The 16477-nt window shown below is 38.6% G+C and overlaps 1 protein-coding gene across 1 annotated transcript in view; it reads left to right on the top strand.

Annotated features, from left to right (window-relative positions):
• Positions 1-16477, top strand: part of LOC592542 (dynein heavy chain 1, axonemal) — a 73724-nt gene that overhangs the window by 10420 nt on the left and 46827 nt on the right. Inside the window, 17 exon segments of the mRNA XM_030982456.1 lie at positions 6-208; positions 1181-1322; positions 2746-2901; positions 3849-4047; positions 4872-5125; positions 6310-6522; positions 7638-7802; positions 7947-8174; positions 8583-8762; positions 9965-10102; positions 10506-10669; positions 11364-11568; positions 12037-12240; positions 13161-13274; positions 13604-13753; positions 14651-14737; positions 15282-15388. Of these exon segments, the coding sequence (XP_030838316.1) occupies positions 6-208; positions 1181-1322; positions 2746-2901; positions 3849-4047; positions 4872-5125; positions 6310-6522; positions 7638-7802; positions 7947-8174; positions 8583-8762; positions 9965-10102; positions 10506-10669; positions 11364-11568; positions 12037-12240; positions 13161-13274; positions 13604-13753; positions 14651-14737; positions 15282-15388 (2909 nt within the window).

Here is a 16477-nt window from a genome sequence, read left to right as displayed (position 1 = left end):
GACAGGCATGTGAAGAGTTCAAGTATATCTCCAGAAAGCTGTACGAGAAGCCCAATTGCATTGAGGACCTGTCTGAGCAGAAGGAGTGGATGAAATCAATCCCAGAGAAACTCAAAGAGCACCAGGAACTCATTGATAAGGCCATGACGGACTATGAGCTCATTGAAGAGTTCTACTACAGTCTTACCACCGATGACTTCAATCTCAAGTAAGTAGGGGGATGTCTTCTCCTGGGGGGTGTTTCACAAAGATCCTAAGTTGAACTTATCTCTAAGTTGGACTTAACAATTATGGAAAGCCGTTAGCACCGTTGAAAATATTTTGTACCTTGTCCAATAATCAGGGGAGATTTCATGTTCTTGATGTGGAATTTATGAAAAGTCTAAAATACTTGAACATTTGCTTTTGAATATATTTTATTTGAAGGCTTCAAATGGCTCTCCATAATTCTTAAGTCCAACTTAGAGTTAAGGTCGACTTAGAGTCTTTGTGAAACACCCCCCTGTATATTTTCAGTCAAGTCAGTCGTACATTTTACAGTGGGAGCTTGTTCAAGAGACTCCATTACACCAATTCTAAACAAATTCCACTGGTTTCCTGTATACAAAAAAAACTATGTGGTATTCACAATACTTGTTACTTGAAATGGATTGAAGCAATGTTCTTTAGGGGAAAATAGGGAATTGGAGGAAGTTAGAGAAAGAGAAAAATAAAGGGAGATAGAGAGAGAGAGAGAGAGAGAGAGAGACAGACAGAGAGAAAGAAAAAGAAACAGGTCTGTAGAGCAAGAATTTTAGATGCATAACAGTCAAGAGATCTTCCTTTTTTTAAATGGTGGAGACTGATGTAAGATGATTACATGGGATAGAAAAAAAGGGTGAGAGATAAATAAGAATGGTTCATAAGAGACAGTGATAGGTGGTGTCAAATAATAAGAACAAGACAAGATGAAACAAACACTACTTTTGTCCACCCTGTTTATGCTTCGTAGATGAAGTCACTTCCTTTGTTTAAGTCATTATTGAACTACTGTAACGGTATGTCAATGTACATCATATAACCTTTTTTCATGCTTTCTTGTATTTTACTGTAATTATGGCAATTTAAGTCTCCAGACTTTTGCCATGCTTTAAAAAAACAATAAAGCCAACATTGAATCAAATTTAATTAAATTGACTAGATGGAATGCGAGAGGCTGGCCTCATAAGATTGCTGAACAGATGGATAATACGTATGTCCAGCTGGATGAGGACCAGGAACGGTTTGAGAAGATCCAGGTCACAGACCAGAACACATTCCAGGATCGTCTTGATGGTCTCCAGGTACGTGTCTTCTACTCATCACTTATTCAAACAGCTCTTGATACATATGACTGTCTTACAATATTGAGAGGCCGGTGAAATAGACCATTTACAGGCCTGATAATAACCGAATTTAAATCGGTTTACTGATTATTATTTTTTCCTGATTTTTCCATTACTTTCTCTATTCTTCTCTATTTTTCCTCTATTCTTCCATATTTTTTCCTACTTTTTCCCAATTTTCTTACTCAAAAAGGGGGGGGGGCGATATTAGATGCCCCCCCCCCCCCGAATTCCCTTCTTTCTTTTTTTACTCAAGGTGGGGCGTGGTTGAGGGTTTAAACAAACAAAAAAATTGTAATTCAAAAGTCAGAATGTGAATTGCATTTATTGTTGCTAGGAAGGACAAACATGGCTTATTCTACCTAACAACACGTAATGTATGAAATTTGCATTATGACTATTGAAATACAAGTATTTGTAACAGGTGAATGAAAGAATTTGTAACAAGACACTTAACAAAGATTTGTTTATTAAATTTGCATCCATTTCGAAAATGGCCTATTGTTGCAAAGCATACGTTCACATGCAGTTATGACATAAAGGGAGAAGTACAAGCTACCACAGCAAAGTTCAACTACTTGGCAGAATATATTGATTTAGTAAAACATATATACAATTAGAACAGCAATCAATTGGTAGTAGAAGGTAGAATTCATTAATCATGGTTTGTGTTGTCAGTGGGCTATTCTCCCTTCATATATCCATTCATATTCCTGTAAAGGCTTACATTTACATGTATATGGATTAGATATATCAGCAGACAATAGGTGGATGTGTAGGGACATACAGTAAACGATAAGAATATTTTAGTGAGATGAATTATTTGACTATACAATGCCACATTTAAGTTATAATGTGATAGGTACATGTGATATTGAAAGGAGCCTACTCCACCACACAGTATCAATGCATTTAATTTCCAAGGCTGAGATCTCCTTCAATTTTATATCTGTTGATTAAAGGTAAAGACCGGTAGTGGCAAACTTGCAGTTCAAGGGTTTTGGGTGCAAAATATCCATTCAATATTGTTTAAATATTGCCTTCAGAGTTTAGTTGGCAATACTTCAACCTAAATTCGCAAAAAAGCAGAAATACATGTATATGCCCAAATGTTCAATGTTGAAGTGCATTCATGATATCTATCCAGGCCGGTTCGATATGATAATTTACCAAATATATCAATTAGTAGGCAGTTTCCCGGGCAAAATTTGTATCATCATGTATTAGTCAAAACATATTCTTTCACATGATTGGTAATAAGAGTTTCCATTTCATTTTTTTGAGAGGGGGGCGTTTCCAAAACTGGTCTATACCTTTAATAAATGATGGGAATCTGTTCATAGAATAACTTTCTAAGATCGTCCCCTTTCTTCATCCCTAGATGGTCGTGGCTGGTTTCGCGGCCCATACTGACATCAACAAGGCCCATGAGGTGGCCAATGAGGTGCGTCGGGTCAATAAGCAGCTCAAGGAATGCCAACAACTTGCATCAATGTACAACAACAGAGAACGTCTGTTTGAGATGCCTGTCACCAATGTAAGTCAGTTGACTTTAATGGTGCAAGATGAAATTGATAGTCAATGTACAGTTGGATTCTGCCTTTTTAAGATTAAATTTGTATTATAATCTTTGCAATAGGTTTTCAGTCTTTGTCTCTGTCTCTCTTTGTTTATGTCTCCAGTGGTATCAAAACATCAATTCTAAGTAGGGATATTAGAGGGTCATTTCTCCCCTGAACTTGACACAAAGGAATATGTCAATTTCAGTTTTTTCCTTGTGGGAATTCAACGGATTCGTTCTCATATGTATCTATAAATATTGATAGTCCAACTCACAATATGTCCTTACTATATTTTATGCTTGTAGCCTCTACTCATTCCTGTATGACAACAGATTCTTGTTTCATATCTTTGTTTGTTTATAATCTGATTTGAATCAATTCAGGAATGTGCCTTAGCTTGTTGGATATTTTCCCAATAGGTATTTGCATTAATAAAGACATTGCTATAACCAAGATATACCAGATAATTTTATATAATATTCACATTATGAATATGAGTTGTGTTGTGGAGCGCCAGAGCGCTATACGAGAACTCATTATTATGCCTTAGCTCCTTGGATGTTTTCCCCCTCTTTGCATTGAAAAAGACATTGCTATAATAAAGATATACCAATAATTTTATATAATTTTCACATTATGAATATGAGTTGTGTTGTGGATCGCCAGAGCGCTATACAAGATGCCATTGTTTTTATTATTATTATCACCATCGTCATGATCATGATCATGATCATCATCATCAATGTTATTATTATTTATTATTATTATCATTATATGATGTAATGACTATATCACAAGAGATATTTGACAGAGTCATTGTCTTGTCTTTCACTCTATGATTCATTTTCTGCATTTTTGTGGACTGTTCTATTTAGTCTTCATTATTTACAAAGTTCAATTAATCTGCATCACTTCCCTACAGTATGACAAGCTGAACAGACTTGTCCGTGACTTTGACCCCTTCAAAAACCTCTGGATCACAATCTCCGACTGGCTCAAGTGGCACGAGAGCTGGATGACCGACCCTCTGACCACCATCGACTCCGAGCAGTGTGACAAGCAGGTCAATGATTCCTTCATGACCATCCACAAGTGTGTCAAGATCTTCAAAGACATTCCAGGTAGGTGCTCGTGGAGGATAGTTCGGTTCAGGAATAAGATTCTCTCAACATGATGGTTTAGTTTGAGGAAGTTTTCATGTCTCTTTCATGCTCACAAAGATAGATAATTTATTAAAAATAAATTAAGTATTTTCAAACATACAATGATAACAGCAGTATTGATGCGCTCAATTTAATCCAAAGGGGTGCTTAGGTACTCTAAGTTATTATTTAAAGAGAATTATATTTTTTTAAAGGGGATGTTGTATTTTGGACCCCATTGGGGGTACTGGCTCAGGGACCTAAGTGACCTCTGTAAAAAAAATAATCTTTTAATCTTTTTTAAAAGTTTAATTTGCTTCTGAGTAGGCATTCAAGACTATCTTCACGTCCTTCAAGAGGCAGCAACTAAGAGTGTACCTTTAAGTGTGCAATTGAACACTTTTTTTGCAATACCCACATGTAAAGAGAAAATCTATGGTCTTGTTTACCAAACACATATTATCATAGCATGATGATTTAATATGATTGAATGGTCATTATCTCACACGACCACAATCAATTTGTAAAAAGTCATTTTTAACCCGACTAGTGGTTTATTTGCAAAACTCCAGACTTCTTGTCTGTCTCTGCAATAACATTACGTGTTTTTTTAAAATATGGATATTCATGAGTTTGGAAGCAATGCATGTATGAGCTATCAAGAGCAATGGTTCTTATTGGGTGCCAACATTGATCCTGCCTCCAGTGCATACATATACATCTGCTTCTCCATCTTCGTAAGAAAGTGGAACTTTATGATCATTGACTTTGATCTGTCCATTTCTATCTCCTTTCCATTCCAGGTGTGCAGATGGTAGCACAGAAGATCAAGGGATGGATCGAAGACTTCAAGCCCTTCATCCCTCTCATCCAAGGCCTACGTAACCCTGGTATGAGGAGCCGGCATTGGGACATCCTGTCCAAAGAGCTGGGCTTCACCCTGGTCCCGAAGGCCTCTCTCACCTTCAGCAAGTGCTTGGAGATGAACCTTGAGGCTCACATTGATAAGATCGCCAAGGTGGCAGAGATTGCTGGCAAGGAATACTCCATTGAACAGGTAGATTATTTATTTCAAGAATAATGTTCAACTTGTACTATATACTTTTCTGTGCCCCTCACTTTCTTTCTCGCACTGGCTATGTATCACTCCTTAATCCTCTGTCACTCTCTATCTCTTTGTTTTGGTGTCATTATGTCTCTTGCATTTCGACTTCTTGTCAGTCTATATCCCCGCTCTCCCTGTCTATGTCTGTCAATTTGTCTGTACATAGATGTCTGTCCGTCTCTGTGTCTTCTTCATTATCCCTTCATCTCTATATCTATCATTCATATTTAGTCGTATCCTTTGGTTATTTCCTATTACCCTCTGTTTCTGAAAATACTGGAAAATTTATTTTCTCAACATCGGGCAAAGCTTGATAAATCATATGGTACAGCAGTTATCAATAATGTTAACAACTTTACCACGCAAATTGGAATGTTGCCCCCCCAAAAATATAGCAGCAAAGAATTAAATTGTGTTCAATGCTCATTTTAGCAGTCAGTGTTCGAATCCCCCTATATCACTCCATCAGAGCTGCCAACCAGTAAGATTTAATTGTAGTTTGTACGATTTTTAGAAGTAAATGCGACAGTATGATTTTCCTCAATAAAATATGATTTTCAAAAAAAAATTAAAGAAAATGGCAAAATGCCCATTCTGTCCTGTAAAGTATCCTACAAGCATCTCACATCAGCAATTTGAGGATGTTCATTGGTTCATCAAACACACCAGTCATGACGATATCATGCATATTCAACCAATGATCCATAACAAACTTCTTCCAGTATGTAGGAACTGTAAGAGGCATTGATCTATGTTTTTTGTTTTAAATACAATTTTTGTCAGTAAAATACAACTTTTGGGATTAAAGAATACAGTTTTCGAACTCCAGAGGTTAGCAGGTCTGCTCCATTGTTGGCTAACTAGGCTCCAGATAAGACTTTCTTTCCTTTTTTCTCACCATTAAAAACTTCAATTCAAAAGCCCATTTTTAACTGGACTCTGATATTTTTGTGAAACTATAGGCTCTAGATAAGATGGAAGGCGAATGGAAGCCCCCTATATTCTCCTATTCCCCTATATCACTCCATTGTTGTCTAATTGCCAGATAAGGTGTTCTTTTCTTTTTTCTCACCATTTACAACTTCGATCCAAAAGCCCATTTTTAACTGAACTCTGATATTTTTGTGAAACTATAGGCTCTGGATAAGATGGAAGGCGAATGGAAGCCAGTGGTGTTTGAGATCATGCCATACAAGGACACGGGAACGTTCATCATGAAGGGATCCGATGAGTGCACCCAGCTGCTGGATGATCATATCGTCATGACCCAGAGCATGTCCTTCTCACCCTTCAAGAAACCCTTTGAAGAGAGGATCAATACATGGGAAGGAAAACTCAGGATGACACAGGTGAGTGTGTACCTCAATTCTCATTTATTTCATTCTCGATTAAAAATTACATTCATCCAAAATATACAAAATAATTCATAAACAAATTTAGAAAATGAAATGGGGAACTACATAAATACTGCCCTTTAGGCCTTGTACAAGTGTTGTTCCCAAAGCATTCATAGCATAATGTAAAGCAAAGATAAACAACAACAACACAAATTAATAATAAAAAAATAAAAAACATATAACACAAATATAAACAAAGGATAAATAACTATACACATTTGAGATAAAGAAACTGCTTCAACTTTTTTAAAAAGGAATTAACAGACTTGCATTCATAAACATCTTTGGGGATGGAGTTCCAAATCACAGGGAAATTATGTCGTTCTGATTTCATTACCTTATTTGTTTTTACTGGCCATTAAGTGAAAAGTATCCTTAAAACAGGTAATGTGATTATTTATCTGGTAATTAAGAGTGTACGCTGCATGAAGACCTTCTGTAGATGTTTGTTTTTGCTTATTGTCTAGATTGTTAGATATGCATCAATCAGGGATTGGCATTCTTGTTAGGGACCACCTATTTTCAACTTTGAAAGAGTTTCAGTCTGGAATTTTGAACCAGGGTATTGGGTTTTAGGAGACATGCATGTCCAAACTACGTACTGCCTACTCACTTAGCTATAGACCTAGGTCCCTAAGCTTAATAACTAGGTCCCTTAGGCATAAACTTGTTGTATAACAGGCATGATCAGGTATTCTAAGATCGTAAGGCCAATGCTTCCTGAGGTTTCAATTTTAATGAAAATGTGTTTTTTGTGTAACCATAAGTAAGTACAAAATCTTGTAGGGGAGTAGTTTCCCCACAGTTGTTAGAACACCTGATCTAATTTTTTTCAAACTTGAAATTAGTTCATGTAGTAAGAAATCTATTTTCAGTGCTAAGTAGTCTACATGTAACACTCTATAAATTAACTAATGCGCATTGTGAGGCAACATTGTAACCCTTGCTGTCTCTTCTACATACACAATCAGCAATACATGGGGAAACTTTCACAGACTGCCCACTTACTGTCTGCAGCCAATGATAGCACTGTTTCATTCATTTCCTACTATTCCTCTCTATTCCAGGATGTTTTGGATGAATGGCTTCTCTGCCAGCGCTCCTGGCTTTACCTGGAGCCCATCTTCAGCTCAGATGATATCAACAGACAGCTTCCTGTGGAGGGCAAGCGATACCAGACCATGGATCGTATGTGGAGGCGTATCATGAAGAACGCAAAAGAAAATCCTCAGGTTGGTCTTTGAACCTAGCTACTGTATATATACATATATTGTAAAACTTTGGGTAAAGATTCCACTATTTGATTGTTTTTTTTGCTTTATAATTTCTAGTCTCGTCTCTTGAATTTGTTATATGTATTTCTTGCTGCCCATTAGGTCATCTCCCTGTGTCCTGATGCCAGGCTCCTGGACAACCTGAAGGAGTGCAACAAGCTCCTGGACCAGGTCCAGAAGGGTCTCAGTGAGTACTTGGAGACCAAGAGGGCCTCCTTCCCCAGGTTCTACTTCCTGTCCGATGATGAGCTGCTTGAGATCCTCTCCCAGACCAAAGATCCCACGGCTGTCCAGCCCCATCTCAGGAAATGCTTTGAGAACATCGCCAGGGTGAGTCCTAGCTGTTTTTGGTTAGCTGCGTTAATTGCTGGGCCGTCATTGACCATAACCCAAACCAGGCCCTATGTCTTCTTAATACAACTTTAGGTTTAAATGTTCTATCCATAATTCAGGCTGATATACTACTATGGAAACAATTGCAATATTGAGATTAATTTTTTTTTTTTTTTTTGGGGGGGGGGGGGGAGTGAAATTTTCAAGATTGAATGTAATCTTTAGAAACAATTTGCTGATCTGTTTTAATTGAAAGAAGTGCTAATTACTATCACTGTAATACTCAAATTTTGAAAGGATTAAGTCTTGCAAACTCAATTAGCAAAGTAAAAATACTTTGGAAGAGTATTTGAAAAGGTAAAACATTGTCATGTTGATGTCATTCTTGTCATTTGCTCCTTGCAGCTGCGGTTTGAAGATGATCTTAAGATTACTCAGATGTTCTCCAGTGACGGTGAGATGGTGCCTTTCGAACAGACCCTCTATCCAAAGGGTAACGTGGAGGATTGGCTCCTGGAGGTGGAGAGGGTCATGAGGGAGAGTCTCAGAGAGATCTTGGGCAAATCGCTGGAGCAGTATCCAACGGTAAGTCATTGATCGGGTTGAGGAGGATGAGGGGTGGGGGAGAGGGGAAGGGAGAATAGGAGGAGGAGAAGGATTGGAGCTAGGGGGCGAGGGGTGGTATAACATTGAGGATTAGGTCCTGGAGGTGTGGAAAGGGTCATGAGAGAGAGAGTCTCAGAGAGATCTTGGACAAATCGCTGGAGAAGTATCCAACGGTAAGTCATTGCTGGGATAATAGTCCATGGGAGGTTAAGGTGGGGTCGGAAAGGATGAGGGGTGGGGGGGCAGGGGAGGATAGGAGGAGAGGAACGGTTGGAGGGGATGAGGGGATGAGGGGTGGTTTAACATTAAGGATTAGCTCCTGGAGGTGTGGAAAGGTTCAGGAGAAAGAATCTCCAAGAAATTCTTGGCAAACCCATAGAGCAGTACGTACCCTGAGGTATATAACCCTGCTTGGGATCATTGTAGGGAGAGGAGGGGAGTATGGGAGACTGAGGAGAAGAAGCTGGAGTGGAAGGGGTGGGTAATGAGTTAGACCTGGGGGGCGTTTCACAAAGGCTTTTTTCGATGCAAATAACAAAAGTCAGTGACAAATCTGCTGATAACCAATCAGAAGCAAGGATTTCAGTAGCTTATAACAAAAACTGTCATTTGTCACTGATGACAAGTTTTGTGAAACGCCCCCCAGGAGAGGGAGAGAGTAAGGGAGGAGGGGAAGTCTTTGGAGGAGTATCCGGCGGTAGGTCCCTGATGGGGTAGCCTGGGGAGGGGAGGAGGTGCTGGGCTCTCTGAGATGGAGAGGGTCATATGGGGGAATACTTTGAAAGATCCTGTAATGTAACTGCTATTGATGGCCCTGTAGGCAAAGGGATATCAGGAAGGTGGTGGCTGCATGCATTCGGTGTGCATGATTACTCTTCAAACTAGTCAGTCGTGTGTTTCATTTTAGCGCAGATTACTCAATATAGTCACATGTATATGTCATTGATTTATCTTACGATACTTGCATTAGCAATGTGATATGTACAAGTACTAATAAAGAATACACAATGATTGTAACAGCAGGATCCCAAGTGAATCTTGTAAATGTAACAAGACATGGCATAGCAGTAAATACGCCTTCATCCACAATCACCCCCCTCCCCCCAAAAAAGTGCTACCATGTCCTTGGTTCTACTTCTTCCAATGTTTTTTTGTCAACACATATTTCCTTTCTGAACCAGGTGGAGAGAACAGAGTGGGTGTTAAACTGGCCTGGTCAGGTGGTCATCGCTGGCTGTCAGACTTTCTGGACAACCATGGTAGAAGAGGCCCTAGAGAAGAAAGTCTTGCCCGATCTCTCAGAAAAACTGTACCAACAGGTTAGTTACACTCTGGCTCTGCAGACACACTGAAAAACAATAATATTAAAATGCCGTTCTTGTATAGCGCGTATCACATTATGATATAACGTCTCTATGCAATTCCAAAGGACTTTGGATATCATTAACCTGGGTTTATAGCTCCTGCAGCTGTAGCGCCCAGTGCATTCAAGGAATAAATCCTACCAGGTATCCACTACTACACCCGGGTTAAGTGGCAAATGTAGATTAATACTGGATGATGAATAAATAAAAGTTAGAGGAAAGTTTTAAATATCTTGCTTTATTCATGACTTTACATAGCTCATCTGATTATCATGTGAACGATGTCTAAAAATGATTATTATATGAATCGCATACAGTGGAAAGAAATTCTAATTGAATTGAATTTCACCCTTGACAGATTGCTGACCTTGTAGCCTTGGTTCGAGGTCCACTTCAGAAGATCCAACGAGCGGTCCTGTCTGCTCTCATTGTTATAGAGGTTCACGCCAGGGACGTCATCGCCAAAATGGTGGAAGAAAAAGTCCAGAACAGCAACGACTTTGAATGGATCAGTCAACTCAGGTATTTTATGTCATGTTTTTTAACTATGTGTGATTTTTTTGGGGAATCAACTCTTTATTTTGTATGGATCAAAACTGTAGAATGGCAAATTGCTTGGTGTATATACCTGTGCCGAAAGTCTACCATGGCAGTTCATGGTTTAATCATCATACAACAAAAGCCAGTAAAGAGTTGAAGATAAGCTTGAGTTCTGGTAATGATAAGATTTAAGTTAGACTTAACAATGGCAAGCCGTTCATGAAGGAGAAAATATTATCTAAAGATCATAATTGAGAGACCATGCAGTGGCAAAAATGGCCTACAATAGTTAAGTCCAATTCAAAGTCGATCTTAGTCTTTGTGAAACGCTCCCCTGTTCTCAACGATTGCTATTGTAAATTAAATGGTTTTGCACGATAATAGACCCAGAATACACAAAGCGGAATGTCACTACTATAAGAGTCTGTTAGTTTTCCTTAGAATGATGAACAGGAGATATCAAATTGTCTGAATCCAGGCATATTAATAATAATATTAATAGCTAGTTCTTATATAGCGCTTTTCAGGATCGAAGGCTCTCTCAAAGCGCTTTACAGATATATATTATTACCATGGTCATTTCTGGCATGTTTATAATAAATCACTGCAATAATAGGTTCTGCTACCAGAATAAATAGTGTTATGTTTCTGATCATGATTCTTCTTCTTCTTGCAGGTACTACTGGGTTGACAATGGCCTGTTTGTACGAGCAGTGAATGCTGAGTTCTCCTACGGCTATGAGTATCTTGGTAACAGTGGACGTCTTGTCATCACGCCCCTGACCGATCGGTGCTACCTGACCCTGACCGGAGCTCTTCATCTCTACTTTGGTGGTGCTCCGGCTGGTCCAGCCGGTACTGGCAAGACTGAGACTACCAAGGTAGGTCTGGTCGTCAATTGAAGAATATTGTACATGAATATGTCACCGGACTGGATTACAAGTCCCGCCGCAGCACTATAATGTCCTTAGGCAAGACATTGATCTACATTTGCCACTCTCCACCCAGGTGTTAAATGGGTACCCGGTAGGATGCGAAAGCTAGTGCGCTTGTAAACATGACGCCTGGCTGGAATGCTCCCCAGGGAGTGGTGAACGTACATACATTGTGTGCGGGTAAGCCCGATTCCGATGACCGGGGTAATAATATATATATATATCTGTGAGAGGGCCTTTGGTTCTGAAACTAGCTATTATTATTATTATATTTGAAATAGGAGCCAATCATTCATGTTTTCATGGAAATTTTCCTATTTCATGACGTAATGAAGCTGAGATATTACGTCACAATCTATTGATTAAACTCCAGTAAGCTGTCATTGCTAACCTTCATTTTGTTTCTGTTCTCAGGATCTTGGTAAGGCCTTAGCCATCCAGACTGTGGTGTTCAACTGCTCTGACCAGCTGGACTTCATGGCCATGGGCAAGTTCCTCAAGGGATTGGCCAGCTCTGGTGCATGGGCCTGCTTTGATGAGTTCAACAGAATTGACATTGAAGTGTTGTCGGTGGTGGGTCAGCAGATCGCCACTATACAGAAAGCTCAGCAACAGAGGGTAAGTAAGTGTAGAGGAATAGGGTCATAGTAGGTCAAAGGTTAGGTCAGATGGTGGATGGTTAGAGGCATACTTGTTGGTAGGTCTGTTTTGATGAATTCAACATAATTGAGATTAAAGTGTGTGTCTGTCGTGGGTAATACAGAAAGCTCAGCAACGGAGGGCAAGTGTAGAGAAAAAAAGGTCATGGTGGGTCGAAGGTTACATGGATATGCTTATATTGATGAGTCAACATGATTAACTTTGAAGTGTAATACACCCTTTTACGGTTACAAGAGTGCGCATGCGTAGACATGGGTGCCATTTTAATTTAGGAGTACACAAAGTTGTTTATTCGTAAAATAAAATGGCGCCCATGTAAATATGATGTGAGCGCACAGCGCAGGCAGTGACGCAACAATACATGCGCATCTGAAAACATTGATGACGCGATGTTTATGCGCAAATTAAAATGGCGGCCCTAACCATGAAGGGGTGTATTGTCTGTGGTTGTTAAACATATCACACTATCCAAAAAGCCCAGCAATCTGAGGAGATAAACATGATTACAAAGAAGTTCAAATAACTGTGAAAGAACAGTCACATTAGTACCGGTATGCACAGAAAAGTCTTATTCATAGGATTCATCAGATTATCAAATATGATTTTTGTTTTTGTTTTATGGTATTCACATATACATTATTTATATGGTGCGTAATGTCTCATGAAATATTTCTCTTTTAAATCTGTTTGACTTTCCATTGCTTGAATATCAAATATAAGATTTATTTCACCTACATAATGTATATGTAAATCTGACTTTCTGTTTTGTTGCTGAGGCTTGCTTTATGTACTGATATGAACCATTTGTTGCCATTATCAAAGTCTTAGTAAAAATATTTCATATCAGTCAATTTTTTTCTTTCTTCACTTGACCACAGGTTGATCGCTTTGTATTTGAGGGAGCAGAGATTGCTCTGAAGGCATCGTGCGCTGTGTTTATCACCATGAACCCTGGTTATGCTGGTAGGACAGAACTACCAGATAACCTCAAGGTAAGATCTCACTTCAGTCCATATCAATTAATGTTTTCTGGGATTAAAGTGAATGCCATTTTTTCTTCCCACAATTCCACACATTTAATAATATGAGAAAATTACAAATAGGGGAAAAAAGGAGAAGAAAATAGAATTATGCAATGGAAAAAAACATAAAGATGGAATTAAAAGGGTTGGTAGCAAAAGAAGCTTGAGGGTTCTGTCAATTAAGGCACCAACCCTGTGCTCATAACAGTTGCATTGATGGTGTAAAGAGGAATGATGGGACATTGATGCGTTATTATTATATTTCTTTATTTAAATTGTAATGTTGTTGTCTCTTGCAGGCTTTGTTCCGCCCAGTGGCCATGATGGTGCCTGACTATGCTATGATTGCCGAGATCTCCCTATACTCGTTTGGTTTCAACGAGGCCAAGGTACTTTCCAAGAAGATCACCAGTACCTTCAAACTCTCCTCAGAACAGCTCAGCTCACAGGTATACCATCTTCCAATGTGAAAAATCTAATGCATTAACAGAAAAGAAACAAAAATGAATGAGGAAATTGTAGGCTTACTTTTAAAACATTTATTAGCATACTTCCAAAGTATGATATATTTTTATTTTTCGGTTTTAAGTACTGGAAATACATGTACCGGTATGTCAGAACCTGTTTTTTAAATGGATCCGGTAACTTTGTCTTAGATCCTTTAAAAAAAATCCTTGATTCAGCTCATGCTGCAATGATAATTATAAACCTTTAGGTCAGTCAGGAACCCCATGACTTTTACAAGCTGATCGTCTGCCTGATTATCAAGATATTTATGATTGAAAATCAAAATCAAAATTTGCGTTTGCCAAATAGTTTTCATAACACTACAGTCTATTGGGGAAAATGAGTATGGGAAAAATGGTCACTCAAAGGTTTTTACTTTCATGAGGCACTTCTTGATCATTTTGAAGCGCAATTTCTTTAGGGCTTCAATATAACACCATATCACAGACCCTGATAACACGTAGGGCCGTGCATCTCAGATTTTTAAATGATCCCTTTAAAACAGTTATGTGTAGGTATAAATGATTGCATAAATACAAATTTGTAGGATTTTTAAAAGTTAATCACTCCTTAAAATCATGTACATAAACATGAAGTGCGAATTTTAGAACTGGAATTTAAGAACTAGCGAATAGTTTTGGGGTCGCTGAGCGCGAAAAATTAATCACGCAAAATAACAGCATTTACAGCAGTTGGTATCGCCGAATAGTAAGAAAGAGCTTACATCTGTTAGTAAGATAAGTAGTAACCTAGTACTACAGCTTTTGTACTCCGTACAGTAACTATAGATGTATATTGATCATTTTTCGTTGTTGTTTTGTTGTCTTTCTTGTTTACAGGACCATTATGATTTTGGTATGCGTGCTGTCAAGACTGTCATTTCAGCTGCTGGTAATCTGAAGAGAGAGAACCCCACTATGGCTGAGGTAAATATTCTATGCATCCATCGGTTGAGTTTTGAAGACATGCAGATGTATATTTTGTGCACCATGATGTTTTCTGTTTTCTGTGTCAAAGTATATAAGTTAACGCCCTTCTGGCTCCAAACAGACAATATGAATCGATGATACAAACGTATTGATAAAACATTGCGCACAAAGCTTCTTGTATCTGATGTAACTTAATGTAACCTTAGGGTGGTATTCTCGATAGCGGACTAACTTTAGTCCATGGTTTAATCCACAGACTAAGTATAGAATGCCAAGTGTCCATATGAATATATTTTTGAATAATTTAATCTGTCACTAAATTAAAATAAAATGTTTTCATTCAAGAAACAATATAACAATGAAATAATTATGTTATCATGGTAATTTAGGGAAATGTCAAATTATTCAAAAAAATATTCATATTGACACTTGGCATTCCATACTTAGTCTGTGGATTAAACCATGGACTAAAGTTAGTCCGCATTCGAGAATACCACCTTTATTGCATATTTATTCCTATGCTTCATTCCATTCTTTGTAGGATCTTATCGTTCTGAGAGCCATCCGTGATGTGAACGTGCCCAAGTTCCTCCAGGATGATCTCAAGCTCTTCAACGGTATCGTGTCTGATCTCTTCCCCAAGATCAAGTATGTATTTTATATATTTCTTTATTTCTGATATTTATACAGATTCGATGCTTTGAATTTTTACATACAATTACTGTAGATGCCTATGTATAATCTTTTCTGCAAGCATGGTCATTTAACAAAATTAATTTTGACCTGTAAATTATAAAACTTTGTTGCTATATTTGAATTAATGAAAGTGTTTAAAAAAGAAACCATCTCACCTTACATCAGGCCTTAAATTATCGACGGCCATCGACGGCCAGGCCGTCGATGCCCCTATGACTGGCCGCGGTGCCCTCCCAAAAAAAGATATATTCACGGCCAAAAAGGCCGTGCCCTTTTTTTCCAACTGGCCGACGTGCCTTTTTTTCCAACTGGACGTGCCCTTTTTATTTTAAATTTGCGCACATAAAACCACTAATTGCGCCCATAATCATCTAAAACTAGACGGCAAGGCGCTAGCGTTTTCCGTGAAAATGCGCCCATAAATTATTAGAACAGTAAAAATACACGAATCACAAACAGTTTGCCGCCCACGAGCTCTCTTCTAGCTTCGTATTTAGTGCTTTAATAAGGCGCAAGTGCCGTGAAAATGCGCCCTTTGTTATTATATAGGCAATGCGCTAGCGCACGTACGTACGTACGTTCATATTATGCGATCGCATGATATGCATATGGTGCATGCTGTTGACGCACGCACGTACGTACAAATCGAAGGCCAGGATCAAGAAAACAAATCGTCAAATGGAGAAATAAACAAGCATTCAAATAGTCATTAGAGATCTGTCGAGGTTTGTTTGTAGGCCTAGTTTATTATTTTATCTCAAATAGAATTTAGAATTATCTTATTAATAAGTTAAGAACACCTACGATGTTCTCGATCGTAGTTACTCTCATTTTGCCACCAGCCGACCTCGCTTCAAAAAGCTACCCCGCCAGCTTCCCAAGACGAACGTTTCGAGTCCCGGTAAAATTCCGAGGGTGCATCGGTTTCGCTGGCAAACTTCCAGCCCGACAGCTTCCCACCAAAAGTGGCGAGAGTGTGTGTGCGAGGAACGATTTTGGTTTCGTGAATGCACGTTACGCAACTGAGCTGAGCGTGTCACT

Source organism: Strongylocentrotus purpuratus, unplaced genomic scaffold, assembly GCF_000002235.5.
Source record: "Strongylocentrotus purpuratus isolate Spur 01 unplaced genomic scaffold, Spur_5.0 spur5_contig_825, whole genome shotgun sequence".
NCBI lineage: Eukaryota > Metazoa > Echinodermata > Echinoidea > Camarodonta > Strongylocentrotidae > Strongylocentrotus > Strongylocentrotus purpuratus.
The sequence above is the reverse complement of the archived record's forward strand: the minus strand, read 5'-3'. Positions and strand labels throughout refer to the sequence as shown.